The sequence below is a fragment of the Drosophila rhopaloa genome, unplaced genomic scaffold (genome assembly GCF_018152115.1).
Source record: "Drosophila rhopaloa isolate 14029-0021.01 unplaced genomic scaffold, ASM1815211v1 contig_178, whole genome shotgun sequence".
Lineage (NCBI taxonomy): Eukaryota > Metazoa > Arthropoda > Insecta > Diptera > Drosophilidae > Drosophila > Drosophila rhopaloa.
This window is the reverse complement of record NW_025335059.1, coordinates 5,585,272-5,600,898: the sequence shown is the minus strand read 5'-3', so window position 1 is coordinate 5,600,898 and position 15,627 is coordinate 5,585,272. Positions and strand designations below refer to the sequence as shown.

Sequence of the window (15,627 nt, the reverse complement as noted above, 5' to 3'; positions counted from 1 at the left end):
TGTGTGTTCCACAGTGTTCCTTCATCCGATTTTTGCCAACAATATAATATAATTAACTATTCTCCTATTTACTCGTACTCGGCTTGTTACGTTTCCTCGCTGCGTTGCGTATTTTGTTTGCATTTATAATAAGTGTTCCCTTGAGATTGCATGCCAAGTGGTTTAACTTTAGCTCTAACCATATCGTAAACGTTGGGTCCCAACTGGAAAATATTATAAACGGACCCATAACCACTTCATAGCACACACATACACCCCCAATTACCCACACCCCCTAACACACACATTTATTTATAAAAGGACGATATAGCGAATTTCATAAGATGCCGTTTACACATGCGCCATTTCAATGAGCATATCGTTTTGGGCCGTTATCAATGCCCGAAACGCATAGAACCAACTTTTTACGATGTAATTCGCACACTTGCACACACGTGCCCCTCTCTCTATAAATATATATATGTATATATATACACTAAACCCACAGCCACAGCAAAAACCCACACCCATACCCGTACACATCGTTTACCTTGCCGTTTTTTATGAGCACTTTGAAATCTGCGCGCGCTTTAAGTAAATGTTTACCTTGGCGAACAACTATTCAGTCGAGGACGAGGCGACGGCATCGAGGGGATTCCCCATCGAATGCGAAACGGAAAATGAAGGCAAAAATGGCAAAAGCCGTACGGAAAGTAAATTAATCGAGGAAATTGTCTGCGACGTTGTTTAAACTTGCACAAAGACGCTGCACCAAAGATGATGGCGACGAGGATGTGGATGTAGATGCTGAGGAAGTGGAAATGGAGGCAAACAAGGAGGGCAGATTTTTCCACAAGTTGAGTTGGCAAATTGTGTGTCAGCATATTAGGATAGTTTACGGCAGGCAGAGCAAACAGAATCGCGTATTTATCTAGTGGCAGCCGTACCTAAATCAAGCCAAAACCTGCTGACACGAAGTTTGTTTGTTTACCAATTAGCGAACGCAAGCCAAAGACTATCTTTTCGTAGGGCCATCATACCCATCATCCATCCACAAATAAGTTAGCATGAGCCTGAAATTCATCACTCCCGATAGAAAAAAAAAAAAAAATAAATAAAACCAAATCTCATTCTTAGCTCAACTATATATAATCTAAACTAAATATGACTTTTTCCACCTAGACGTTGCGTAGTTGTTGCAATTTTAACTCTCGCCTTGAACTTAGTTGCTCACATAAAGTTTATTAATTTTATATCTTCTATGAGCGTTGAACGGAATTAAAGGGCGAAGCGAACGAGCTCTAGAAACGAGCTCAAGTGTCGAGTCTCGGCGAAGAGAATGAGGGCCATCGCTTGATTGATGATGGCCAGTTGCAAAGCCAGAGCCCAAGGCAAAAGCCAAAGCCAAAGCCGCAGTGCGAGCTGTTCCAGATGCGATTATACGGAGAGCGTACCAGACCCAGACCCAGACCAAAGACCCAGACCCAAAACCCAGACCAAAGAGCCGAGCAAATAAACCACACGCGCAGCAGTCAAATGCAAACAGGGCAAATCAAAACCGGCATATACAGACACTGAGAGAAATTTTCATGAACAGCACACGCTCAACGAACAAAATCGCCGATATCGAAAATGAGAAACCAAAAAACAAAAAATATGAGAATGTAAAATAATAAACAACTTTGTCTTGAAGAGTATGGAACGCTTTGCCAACAAATTAACGGAAATGAAGCACAAGAAAGGGGCGTGGGGCCGTCGCAAAGGGGCGGGGCAGTTGGCGTGGCAGCAGCGCCTGTCGAGCGGAAGCGAACGAAATGAAAATCAGTAGCTACAACAAGAAACAGCACACAAAAGCCGTCGAACTTCATTTCCGTTAAGATTTTTGTTGCAAAAGTCAGAAATTGAATTCATGTTGATACTTTTTGCCTATGATGCAATTTTTCATTTGATTTTATAATTTTCCACTTTCTATGTGCCACCACCCCCCTTTCCACCACTGAGTTTTTGTGTTTTCCTGTAAATACATTATGTCTTCTTAAGCCCGCCGCCTAACGCCACCCCCTCCCCTCTTTGTATGATATGTTTTACCCACTTTTTATTTCCTTCTGTTTTCGGAAAACCCACTTTTTGTACATACCCAAAAAGACTCGACCCGAAAAAATGGTCTGTAAATGTGTTTTAATTTCTTTTCTTGGCAAAATTTCCGAGCAAGACACTTTTTATGTTTTCTCTTTATTGGATGGCATTTCTTTGTACCATGTATTGGATATCTATCTGTGTGTATATACCTACTAAAACTGTGTGTGCGTGAAATTTAAGCAAAGCGAAAGCGAAAGCCAAAAGCTGCAAAACGACATCCTCCCGTACATTTTGAGTTTGACACGTTTTATATACCTTGTATACTCATAGGTGAATACAGTTGCCTCAAAGTCGATCTACTATTCAAGCGAGAATTCTCATATTACTTAATACAAATTTATATACCATGCTGTATGTTGGTCATTGTATCATGGGTATCATTCTGGCTGGATCAAGGAGCAGTGCCGGCGCGTGTGTCACTGGGTAAGTCCACCAATTTCATTCTAATATACTTGTTTTTAATAAGAAATAAATAAAATAGGTGTTGGAATATTAATATGAGTATTTTTTATTTTAAACATGCAATTATTGTATTTATTAATACTCTTCAAACTAGTGTGCAATTAAGTGCAAGTTTCAAAGTGATCAACTGTCTAATAAAATCCCAATATTCTTCACTAAGAATTATAATTTGGTTGTGATTTAAACTCACAGGATTAGATGTGGGTCAAATTTTAGTTTCCAAATGTCCTACTTAACTAATTTAGAGCTTTAGCCTGATTTCACCATTAATTATTTTTAGGTGACCTAAATTTTAGAGACCATCCTTATGTTACGTAATCATGTGGGAGGGGGTTCAGCTGTACTCCTGCGAACTTATTTGATTTATTTCGAATGAAGATTTGTTTACTTGTGGAGGTTCAAAAACGTTAAACCAAATCAAGATCGAGGCCTTTTTGAATATGATATTGTAATCATAAGATAATCTAAGACTTGCCCGCCATTATAAAATGTCATGTAACTTAAGCTAAGATTTAGTGTAAGGTCGTAACACTTGATCGACTGTGGCCGATACCATTGCCTAACCCCTTCGCATCGCGTAATTACCTTGCAGGTGTGACCACCCTGCTGACCATGGCCACCCAGACGTCGGGCATCAACGCCTCCCTGCCGCCCGTTTCCTATACCAAGGCCATCGATGTGTGGACTGGCGTGTGTCTGACGTTCGTGTTCGGGGCCCTGCTCGAGTTCGCCCTGGTGAACTATGCATCCCGTTCAGGTTCGAATAAAGCTAGTAATTGAAATTTTATATGCTTCTTAACCACATATAAATGTTAATTAATCGATGGTGTTTATCTTTTTTCTGTTGTTTTTATTGTACTGAGTGATAACGAATATACGTACATATCTATATAGTAGCCATATATAAATGTCTACGCATACTGTACATACAACAATGAAACTCTCTCAACCAACGCCACACACTCTCACACACACACGAGTACTCTCACTGTGGACCGTTATATCAGAACACTCACACACGCAGGACCGGCGTGTCACACAACAACAACAACAAGTTTCGGGCTATATCCTTATATGCAAAGAGTACTCCTAACGTACCTACATATCTATATGTCTGATGCAAAAGCCCAACGATTTAGTAGTAGTACTTTTGATCGATTTTTTCTCTTATTTACTTTTCACTTTGATATCTAACCACAAAATGGGTCCATCGTGTGTATCGAAACTAATCCAACTTTTTGTTTTACTCTCTTATTTCATTGCGCGCCCACCATTCATCGACATCCATACGAACACCCACACCCAACATGCACTCTACACGAATACCAAATACCACTAACTTTAAACGCGTTTGAAAAAAAATCAAAAAAAAAACCAAAAACTGTAAACAAATTGGTCGAATTTCCTTTCGAATTACAACGAATTCTGTTGCTGTTGTATAACAATGCTTGTAAATAACTACAAACTGTGTGTATATCCACCGATCTTTGTGGTAATCGAATTATAATTTCCATATGATTTTAACATCCTGCGTACCCCTGACTTCGTCGATCTAATTGCACTTGATTTATTGTATGGTTTCCTGTTTGACTTATTTGATTTACTTCCTTTTATATTTTTGTGGACATTTCGAATCGTTTAACGTTTTCTGTATATGTGACTCTTTCTCTCTGTCTTTCTCTTTCTGACTGTCTCTATCTCTGTCTCGCCTAATACTATCGCTGTCTAACTGTTATTAATCGTGTTTAACTGTGCATCTAAACTAACACACCCAATAAAACCTGTAAAAAATCCAAAAAACAAAAACCAAAAACCAAAACTAAAACCAACCAACTGCCGTGGAACAAATAAATTCTTGTCAAACATCTTCCATCACATGCAACATATATCCTATGATATATACGGATCGGGCCGCAGACATGCATAAGGAGAATATGAAAAAGAAGCGCCGCGATCTGGAGCAGGCCAGTTTAGATGCCGCTTCAGATCTGCTCGATACAGATAGCAATGCAACGTTCGCAATGGTACTTACCTCTTGATATATCTCTTTGAAATCCAAACAGCTTATGGTTTATTGGGGGTCTTAGTTAGAGTTGGAAAGATATCAGAAGAGTTGGTGGAGGGACACTATCTACCTGTGTTATCACCTTCTCTCCACATTTCTAACTAACTTTAATGTTTTCATTTTGATCTTTAAATTGGCTTTCTCCTTTGGGGGTAAGAGTATGGGGTCATTATTTTGAATTTATTTTTATTGTGTATTAAATAAGGAAACTAAAGCAACTCACTTTGGTTTTTAAACAGAAAAAAAACCAACTCTAATTGGCTAAAGCAACATTTTTATGATAAAACTATTAAAACAACTATTTCCTTTCATATTTGCCTCTTTTTTATTACCACAAAAACAAACCAAAAACAAATGCAAAATTCAACAACTTTTTTCAAACGTGCTCATCCCAACTACAACAACAACAACCAAATACCACCCCAACATCAACAACCAACCACAAATAAACCTGAAAAACTGCAACTCAAAAAAAATAATAAAAAAACCAACCTTCCACTACCAACCATCACCGAACATCGCTGGCAACCAAAACAAACCACTCGACCGGAATTGAATTGAAAAATTTGCGACGAAATTAAATCAAATTACGCACATGCCAATGCACTTGCCCCACCCGAATCATCGTACAATCGTACAATCGAACCACCGAACCACTGAACCACCCAACCACCTGCGCCCTTCATTTACATCCGACTACAATCGCAACTTTCATGTCAAACGGCGTCGCAATTTACGCGCGGTGGCGGCCAACAGAAACCGCTGGTCCGCCATCCCGGTGATCCGCTGGCCCTGGAAAAGCGGCTCCAGTGCGAGGTGCACATGCAGGCCCCGAAGCGACCCAACTGCTGCAAGACCTGGCTATCCAAGTTCCCCACAAGGTAACTGCGGGATTCCGCATCCCGAACCACTCGATCCTACCTTAGTAGCGACCTCGTTTAGTCCACCAAATCTCTATGTATCTGTGTTCCGTAGTAGTTGATGGATTTACTTTTTGATGTTGTGAACATGTACTATTCTACTCTTTATATCTCTTTCACTAACTCTTGTTGACTTTTTGCTATCACATAACTCAACAGTCATTGAAAAAAACCTGTGAAAGATACCGAAACGAAAAACCAAAGAATACCAAACCCGATATCTGCCGCTTGCTTGCCGTTCGTTCGATTCTGTTTGCCCGCTGTCTTTTGTTGCCAAATCAAATAAAAATAATGACGTGGTTTAATTGCTTGCTGAACTGAGCCAAGTATATGTGAAATAAAATTCAATTTCTATATGTTTTTTAATTGAGTTGAATATTGAAAACCGTGAATCGGCAGCACTTTTCGTGGCTGTGCGACGCATTATGCTTTGCCTTTTTCAGTAATTTTGAGTGTGATTTGTTTGTTTTAAAATACTAATTTTGTTTGTAGACCTTCGAGATTCGATTTCCCCCCGAAATAGTTTTCCCGACTAACCGGCATCCTGACCCACCGATGCTAGCTCTCCCATTGTATGTAGATATTAATTCCCCAGAATAAAGCGCACTTTTCGTTTCCAGCACGTAGTGTTCGAATCCCCTTTTAAAACAAACAAATTATTTTGCCAAATTTGGAACTTTTCAAAAAGAAGAAAACAAAAGAATAAACCAATCAAGTAATCACAAAAATCAAAAAGCCAATCTTTAGATGATCAATTAATCTGCATTTTCGTACTTGTTTAATATGCAAAGACAATGTTCTAGATCCAAGAGAATCGATGTTATATCTCGGATAACCTTCCCGCTGGTCTTCGCCCTGTTCAACCTGGTCTACTGGAGCACATATCTCTTCAGGGAGGAGGAGGATGAGTAAATGCCGTTACCAATTGCCAAACACCAATTACTTTATAGAAGAGTTGGCCCTGTTGGCCAACACGAATGTACTAACCTATTTCTTTCATTCTTTTCCATTTCGGTTGTCTTCATTTCATGCTTTGTGTTGCTTATGGCTTTGTTGGCTTCATTTCCAATTTGGTTGATTTCTTGATTGACACCTTGATTGAATGGTTTAAACCGATAAAGGACCTTCTAAGGCGCGTCTCTGAAATCCAGTGGCTATGTAGAATCTAACATGAAATTAACTAATTATACCGTTAACGAAATCGAGGGATACGTTACGATAATGCTATATGTATGGTTATGTCTCGGATCAGTGCAGAATAGTTAAGATCGGTATCCGGCAAGGCTTCAACGCACTTCCACTAAAGAAAAAACAAATAATGTTTGGTGAATGACAAAATTATAGTTAATTGTAAGTTGAATTGATCAAGAGTGACTGCATAGTAGATAATGTTATTAATAATTATACGATACACACACTGACACACACCACAACACTTGTTTGACTTGATTTGTTCTGAGGATGATCCAAATTGTTACGAATTGATTAATTATTTTAGCTGGTAATCGACGATAATCGAGTTTTGTTCCGGACTCTAGCTTAGTTCTAAAAAAAATTGCAATTGATTTGTACTTAAATGCGTTAAGTTAGTTAAGCCGCAAACAGCGAGAGGAGGTCGTAGATAATTCGACGTTTGTAAATATGTCATACAATAAGTTTTAAGCGAACTAGTTTAAATCAATTCTAATTGTAAAAAGCGTGTAGATAAATTTAAGTTTAGTCGATAAACGAACAACTAACCGAAGCGAGAAAATCTAGGTAAATTCAATTTAATTATGTTCACCATCGAAGTAAATAAAAATCGAATCGACTCGAAAATATCGAAGAATCCTTCAAAGCACACAGAAAACAAAAACAGAATTTTATTTTCGCATTATTTGCCCAAACTACTCTTAAATGATAAGTTCTACTGAAACTGGTGGGTATCTGCAAGTTATTTTTCCTAAAAATTTTATTAGAAACTTTCTTAATTATTTATATAAAGCTTGCTTTTGATTTAAGAGTTGAATATTAATAGTAGTTAAATTGTTCTTGTACTCACGGGGAATTAAGCCCCCAAATTCTAATTCCCTTTTGATTTGAATCCTTAGAATATTAATATAAATTAACAATTACCTAATTATGTATTGGGTCGCAGAGGCCACTTAGCTAGTTAATTTCCTTAATTAGACTTACAAAATAAAAATATACAACATGCAAACCATAAACCAATTAACAGACAATACAAAATGTTTTATCATGTAGTAAAAGTCCCCAAAGAACTTAATGAATACTACACCTAAATTTACTGAAATCAGTAATATAAGACATAAATTAGATCAGATATATACAGTTCTTTTCATATCCAAAAATGTCTTTGGTTATTTAAGTGCCTTTTGTATGCCAAGAAGATTTCTCCTCCACTTTCTCCCCACTATAACTCTCTTCTCTCCTTTTAATAACTCTACTCCTTTCACACTGAAGATCTTCCCTAAGCCCAATTAGAGAAATGCACTAACCGATACCATAAACTATGGAACTCTAATTTTAGAACTATAATTAAAGTGAATTCTACATAGCAACAACAGAAACAGAACCAGAACCACAATAACAACTTAAATCCTTCAGATAAAATTAAATAAAATGTTTTAGTAGTTTTTTAATATTTTTATTAACTTGAAGCCTGTTTTATTCTCATGTTTGTTTTAACTTTTTCTTTGGTTTTGGAAATGCTTTTTGTTTGCTATCATTTATAATCTAAAGGTAAGAAATTAAACGTAAAAATGAAATCAAAAATCAATTGAAACTTATTCTAATATATAGACACAACACAAGGCACCCTGCATAATAATTGTTGTCATTAAACAAGCGTCATAAGTACGATCAAAACATAAAGAAAACCGAAAACCGAAAACGGAAAATATTTATAGATACTTTCATGTTGTAAAAGTTGTGCCAAGCAAAGAGAAACCAAAAACTAGTAAAAGAATATTGAAAGAGATCGCAAATTATAACTATAACTCTAGCTATAGTTGTATTGTATATGAAGCTATTGAACATACAGGGTTTTTAAATGTGAGCATATAGTTGATGAACCAGAAGACGATCGAAAATTCGAAGAAAGTAGATGGCAGCCGGATTGATTGGGCTGATTGATTGAAATGCGTTGATTAATGTACTAGAAGAAAATAATCACGAAGACGGCAGAACAATTAAATTAGGTCATACACAATGGGAGGGCGAAACACTGTTTTCGGCATTTATTTTTAGTGGAAAAACATACTTAGGTTGTGTGCTGCTCTTCATTTGCCGTTCTCCAATTCGGTCAATTATCATTTTTTCCGGCAAATCGTTTAGCAGCGGCAGTCCAGTTCAATGTAAATAGTTTGGGTCAGAACATGTAAATGTCATTTAATGGTTAGGTTAACGAGAAACACAACTACGGGAAATCGTAACACGAAATGTGCACAACTTTATATATAGATGCGTTCCAAAAAGACTTACAGGTTTTGATTAACAATGAGAAGCATAGAGATTAAATCATTTACCAATGCGATGTAAACACGAGAAGAACTATGCGAACGAGTAGCTCCTAAGTTAACGTATGTGTAGATCCTAAGAGGCAGTTCGAAACCAGACTAGATAAAGCATTCACATAACTAAGCTACTAAGCGCCAAGGCAAATTGCATTCACCACCCACTATCCGAACTCACTTGAACCACCCACTCACCCCTTTCACCACTCACTCGATGTTTAATCTTTACTAACGACACAAAAGAAATCAAAACGACACCCAAACCGAAATCGAAATCGAAAACGAAATCTTTGCACAGTTTGAGGGGGCAAACGAGTTTGAGTAATGCAAGTTAAAATTTAGATAAATCATGACACATATCTTCCAAAAAGGGGGCGGCTCATGGCCCATTTATAACAATCAAGCAACTCAAACTATAATTTCTAGATATGAAGTGTAAATACAAACGACAAACGACAAACAACCAAATCATTCGAGTCGAAATTGCAATCGATGGCGAGAGAAAATCGAATCAATAAACACTGAAAATCACCTTACTTTATAGAGCTAAGTCAGGACATGCACACTCAAAGTCAGAAAGAAATCCATGATCCCCAGACAATGAGAGGATTTAGCACAGATCACAGTCACAAGTATAGTCTTAAGACCGAATCAATTCGGAAGGAAACATCGCATGCATTTCACTGTAGTGCAATCCAATCCTGGATCATAACCCAAAACGCAGAAAGAAACAACGCCAAAACCACAAACGAAATAAATTCTAAACGTACATTTAGACCCGGCAATAACACATCATAAGCCGTCGGTGAGAAATTAAAACAGCAAATCAAATGCCCAAGTGAAAGATTAGTAGCATAATTTTACAAAATAGTTGAAATAATTGTTGTCAGCCGAAAGGAAAGAAAAAGTCCTAAAACGGAAACCAGAAAAAAACGAAATAATTGTGTAAAACCCCCAGAATAATGATGTTTGTGAAATGTTTATAAATAAATGATGCAAAACGAAATGAAAGAATACACAAAAGAGAGCCTTTCTATTCTGTCTAATATTAATTTCTTTATTGGTTCTCTAGAGCGTAGAAGAAATAAGTATGTAAACTATTCCGAAGACATTCAACTCCTATCTTTAACTTGCAAGAAGTGGGCTTTGTTGGCCGTTCGATTGGTCTTGCCATTGGCACTGCGCTTCAGATCTTCGACGATGATGGCTCCTCCATTTAATTGTTTGTATTTGGAATCCGTCCGCCTCTTTACATGGTCTACAACATCCTGGGCCTCGAGTTCACTGCCCAGTTTCTTCACCACTGCTGCGGCAGCCTCGTCTCCATAGATGTCACTCCACACCCCGAAGACACAGACCTCTGCCACTTGTGGCATCTCTGAGATGATACTCTCAATATCGTTGGGATAGTACATGATGTTCTGGTACTTCAGCATCTCTTTCTTGCGCTCCACAATGTAAAGGAAACCATCGCGATCCATATATCCCAGGTCCCCGGAGTGATACCATCGCTGCGGATCGCGAATGGCGCGTGATTCCTCTTGGTTGCCATAGTATCCCGACCAGTGCTGATTGTTCATGATGCAGACCTCTCCCAGTTCGTCGGGTCCAAGTGATTCGCCCTCATCATTGATAATCTTAGCCCTAAGACCGCTGACCAATCGACCAACTGAGCCGACCTTCTCGTCAAAGTGCAAGTTGATGGCGGCCATGGCGCCTAGCTCCGTGAATCCATAGACAAACTGCAGACAGTCCTTCCTTAGGCGACTCCGAATAGCTTGCTGAACCTCCACGGCAGCCCGAGATCCTCCAAACATGTAGCAACGTATGCTAGACAGGTCGGAGGTCTCGAACTCTGCACAATTCATCATCATGGCCATCGCGGAGGGCGGCTGGATAACCCAGGTAACCTGGTACTCCTCGATTACTCGCAGGGCAAAGGCAGGATCGAAGACATTATCGGCGATGATGCGGGTTGTGCTGAACACCCCAGAGGTAATAGTGGTTAGCAGCCCGGTGATCCAGTCGAGGGTGTTGTGGGAGTACTGGATGTCAGCGGTGGTCAGATGGCTGGGGGAACAAAGTGTGGAAGGATTTAGATGGGTTCAGAGCAACTCGTTCGAAATCTTACTCATTGCACGCGAGGATCTGTCGACTGTTGGTAATGGTCACCGCCTTGGGAGTTCCAGTTGTGCCCGAGGAGCAGAGAATGGCCAAAGTCTGATCATTGCCATGCTCCAGTTTAGCTGGCTGGAAGTTTTCCTCGATTGGCGTGGCCAGAACTTCATCGATTTGAATGGAGTCCGAAGGATGATTTCGCATGGTAACAATCTTTACATCCAGGTGAGCAGTGGCGTCTCTCACCTTCTCAAACTCATCCCCATCGCAGAAAATGATTCGTGGCTTGGTGATGTTGTAGATCTTTCCGATGGTGTCCCGGTCGTAGGCGGTGTTGAGCGAGTGGAAGGCCGTTCCATTGAAGAAGCAGGCGTAGGCTACGGCCAACATGTGGGTGGTGTTCCGGCCAATGATTCCCACAATATCGGACTGAAGTATTCCCTCCGATCGGAAATAGCTGGCCACCCGCATCGAGTTCGCATGCAACTCCTTTCTGGTCAGCACTGTTTTCTCCGTAGCCGAGATCTAGAAACTTTTAAACTTAAGTCTCCTAATCAACAAACAACCTTCGGAAGCACCCACCTGGGCTATAAGCTGCGGATGACGCCGCATCTCTTGGAAAATGATCTCTCCGATGGACAAGTGTGGATCAAAATAATGCTTCACTTGATCACCAATCCAGATCTTATGATCAGCGTCGTAGGAACTTGCTGGGAGGTACGGCATTCTGTTAAAAGGTCTACGTTGTCTTCCCAGTAAAGTCAAAATGTAACTGCTGACGATTCGCGGTAGCAATCTCTTTTTTATATGTTCCAAAGCTCTCATACGGTTATCAAATTTAGTAGGGGTAGCAGTAGGTTATCTACATTTATGGGTTGTGCTCGTATAATCTTTATATTTATCGCATATATCTGTAAGTTATTTATTATTTCAAGTTAAAATAATCACAACAAATTTAAATGACACTTTCTCTTACCAAAATGATTATTTCTTAATTCAAAATTATGCACTCTAGTTTAATTAGTTGCCTATTTTACAACCGTATCTCACTATAGTGGAAAAGTTCGTAATCTATTTACGTAAACTTACTTGCCCCCATAAAAGTCATGGGATATGTTGTTTTTTGCAGGTAACTTCTTTGCCAAATGCTTATCAGCTAAGCCCACGAAGAGATTTCATTACATATCAGTTAAACTTTCTGTCTTATCATCGTTGTTCTGTGGGGACCAACCCAAAGTTTATGACAATTCACTCTGAGTTCGCAATCTTGATTCCGATCTGTTTTTACCTGACTTTGAAGATGACACTCTTATCTTAAATTACACGGTCATTGCGACGTAACAGTTATTTTCGTTTCTACTTATAGGTCGCCAATTTGGCTAGGACAGGCCCACAGTAAGTCTTACTTTTGTGGTAACTCATTTGCAAAATTGTTGGATACTTCTAAAACTTAAATTTTTGATGTTTTAAGAAATTTTAAATACTTTACAAATCGACCGCAATGTAAAGTAAAATAAAGAGCATTTAGTTCTTAAATTTCACATGTAGGTGGCGCAAGGCATCTAGTGTGGAAATTCACATGCAGGTGACGCGACACCGATTTTAGTTCATCGATTAAAGAATTTAATTTATTAAAAAAGTCCTAAACGTATTTAAACCGTTTGTTGATCTAAAAATGAGCTAAAATTTACAAATATACATACATAAAATTACATACCGCATTAAAAAGCTAACCTTAAATTATATCACGTCGGAAAGTGACCCAATTCCCATATTTTAAAATATTTTCCAATCCCTTCGAACATAAATAAAATTCAGAACAGAAGGAGACCCCCCCTTCTCGGTTTCAAAAACTCGATTTTTTATTTAATTCGAACCTATATCTATTCAACAAATGTTCCTTTCAAATTTCAAGTGAAAATTTAAAAAGTTTTGAAGATATAGCCGATTTATGGTGGAAGCGTCAGGCGACGGCGAGAGCATCTCAAAACTATAAACGCGTTTTTCTTGAAACAGTATTTTTACGACTGGCGCATGAGGTTACTCAAAACTATTAATCCAATCAGTTTCAAATTTTAATACGTTATTCTATACATATATAGCTATGGGATGAACTCGGAATCAAATCAGTGAAAATCTTCTTTACTTTTCAACTTGATTTGTGGCTAAAAAAGGCGATTTAAAAACAAAATTTCAAACGTACCCCAGTTTTTTAATTTCTGTGCGAAATTAATAATATTAGTTCATGCCGGAGCAAACATGATGTTTCAGTGAGCGGAAATCACATGCGCCACCGAAAGAAGGTCTTTTGTTTAATGACAAAAAACAAAAAAAAAATGATGTACCATTTTTGTCTTCTCTTTAAAGACTTCAAATTCACGCATTTCCACAGAGAACGGCTTGGCAATCAACAGGTGAAATTAAATATCGTTGACCTTTAATTAAACCTGCCGACAGTCAAGTATGCAACCTTTCAGCCTTTCAGTTTATTGGTTTTAGAAGAAATAAGTATGTAAACTATTTCGAACACATTCAACTCCTATTTTTCACTTGCAAGAAGTGGGCATTGTTGGCCATTCGATTGGTCTTCCCATTGGCATTGCGCTTCAGATCTTCGACGATGATGGCTCCTCCATTTAATTGTTTGTATTTGGAATCCGTCCGCCTCTTTACATGGTCCACAACATCCTGGGCCTAGAGTTCGCTGCCCAATTTCTTCACCACGGCTGCGGCAGCCTCGTCTCCATAGATGTCACTCCACACGCCGAAAGCACAGACCTCTGCCACTTGTGGCATCCCTGAGATGATACCCTCAATATCGCTGGGATAATACATGATGCTCTGGTACTTCAGCATCTCTTTCTTGCGCTCCACAATGTAGAGGAAACCATCGCGATCCATGTATCCCAGGTCCCCGGAGTGATACCATCGCTGCGGATCGCGAATGGCGCGGGATTCCTCTTGGTTGCCATAGTATCCCGACCAGTGCTGATTGTTCATGATGCAGATCTCTCCCAGTTCGTCGGGTCCAAGTGATTCACCCTGATCATTGATAATCTTAGCCCTAAGACCGCTGACCAATCGACCAACTGAGCCGACCTTCTCGTCAAAGTGCAAGTTGATGGTGGCCATGGCGCCTAGCTCCGTGAATCCATAGTTAAACTGCAGACAGTCCCTCCTCAGGCGACTCCGAATAGCTTGCTGAACCTCCACGGCAGCCCGAGATCCTCCGAACAAAAAGCAACGTATGCTAGACAGGTCGGAGGTCTCGAACTCTGCACAATTCATCATCATGGCCATCGCGGAGGGCGGCTGGATTATCCAGGTAACCTGGTACTCCTCGATTACTCGCAGGGCAAAAGCGGGATCGAAGACATTATCGGCGATGATGCGGGTTGTGCTGAATACCCCAGAGGTAATAGTGGTTAGCAGGCCGGTGATCCAGTCGAGGGTGTTGTGGGAGTACTGGATGTCAGCGGTGGTCAGATGGCTGGGGGAACAAAGTGTGGAAGGATTTAAAAGAGTTCAGAGCAACTCGTACGAAATCTTACTCATTGGACGCGAGGATCTGTCGACTGTTGGTAATGGTCACCGCCTTGGGATTTCCAGTTGTGCCCGAGGAGCAGAGAATGGCCAAAGTCTGATCGTTGCCTTGCTCCAGTTTAGCTGGCTGGAAGTTTTCCTCGATTGGCGTGGCCAGAACTTCATCGATCCGAATGGAGTCCGAAGGATGATTTCGCATGGTAACTATCTTTACATCCAGGTGAGCAGTGGCGTCTCTCACCTTCTCATACTCATCCCCATCGCAGAAAATGATTCGTGGCTTGGTGATGTTGTACATATTTTCGATGGTGTTCCGGTCGTAGGCGGTGTTGAGCGAGTGGAAGGCCGTTCCATTGAAGAAGCAGGCGTAGGCTACGGCCAACATGTGGGTAGTGTTCCGGCCAATGATTCCCACAATATCGGACGGAAGTATTCCCTCCGATCGGAAATAGCTGGCCACCCGCATCGAGTTCGCATGCAGCTCCTTTCTGGTCAGCACTGTTTTCTCCGTAGCCGAGATCTAGAAGCCTTCAAATTGTACTCTTCTATTTAACAAACAACCTTTGGAAGCACCCACCTGGGCTATAAGCTGCGGATGACGCCGCATCTCTTGGAAAATGATCTCTCCGATGGACAAGTGTGGATCAAAATAATGCTTCACTTGATCACCAATCCAGATCTTATGATCAGCGTCGTAGGAACTTGCTGGGAGATACGGCATTATGTTAATCTTGTCTTGCCAGTAAAGTAAAATTGTAAAGCCTAGTACTGAGATCGAAAACGAGTTCGCGAGCGGAAAAGCTTTAATCTTTCCAGTGTGGCTGCATTTTTGAGAGTTATTCAGAATTAAGCGTCCTACGGTTGTACTGTCAATCAGCTGGGTTTG

The 15,627-nt window shown here is 39.9% G+C and overlaps 3 protein-coding genes across 20 annotated transcripts in view; 1 reads left to right on the top strand and 2 right to left on the bottom strand.

The window, feature by feature from the left end:
• Positions 1–10,094, top strand: part of LOC108045607 (glutamate-gated chloride channel) — a 37,567-nt gene extending 27,473 nt beyond the window's left edge. For 4 of the 17 annotated variants that reach the window (XM_044459045.1, XM_044459044.1, XM_044459046.1 and 1 more), the window contains exons 8-13: positions 2,389–2,541; positions 3,173–3,352; positions 4,498–4,604; positions 5,402–5,526; positions 6,357–6,473; positions 6,687–10,094. In XM_044459045.1, coding sequence (XP_044314980.1) covers positions 2,389–2,541; positions 3,173–3,352; positions 4,498–4,604; positions 5,402–5,526; positions 6,357–6,473; positions 6,687–6,696 — 692 coding nt within the window. In that variant the 3' untranslated portion in view covers positions 6,697–10,094. Of the gene's footprint in view, positions 1–2,388; positions 2,542–3,172; positions 3,353–4,485; positions 4,605–5,401; positions 5,527–6,356 lie in introns of all 17 variants that reach the window. The other 13 variants (XM_044459056.1, XM_044459057.1, XM_044459058.1 and 10 more) reach the window with 7 other exon arrangements.
• Positions 10,095–10,112: 18 nt separating this feature from the next.
• On the bottom strand, positions 10,113–15,514 carry LOC108039603 (luciferin 4-monooxygenase-like). 2 transcript variants are annotated; one of them, XM_017116659.2, is made up of 4 exons: positions 15,466–15,514; positions 11,781–11,927; positions 11,212–11,723; positions 10,113–11,150 (listed from the first exon to the last, which is right to left on the bottom strand). In XM_017116659.2, the coding sequence occupies exons 2-4, from the start codon at positions 11,922–11,924 to the stop codon at positions 10,193–10,195; spliced, it is 1,614 nt and encodes a 537-aa protein (XP_016972148.2). In that variant the 5' UTR covers positions 11,925–11,927; positions 15,466–15,514; the 3' UTR covers positions 10,113–10,192. The 2 variants fall into 2 exon arrangements, with proteins under 2 accessions (XP_016972148.2, XP_016972147.2); XM_017116658.2 differs by lacking the exon at positions 15,466–15,514 and having other exon boundaries at positions 11,781–11,984.
• On the bottom strand, positions 13,670–15,548 carry LOC108039605 (luciferin 4-monooxygenase-like). The gene is made up of 3 exons (XM_017116660.2): positions 15,319–15,548; positions 14,750–15,261; positions 13,670–14,688 (listed from the first exon to the last, which is right to left on the bottom strand). The coding sequence occupies exons 1-3, from the start codon at positions 15,460–15,462 to the stop codon at positions 13,893–13,895; spliced, it is 1,452 nt and encodes a 483-aa protein (XP_016972149.2). The 5' UTR covers positions 15,463–15,548; the 3' UTR covers positions 13,670–13,892.
• Positions 15,549–15,627: the final 79 nt, after the last annotated feature.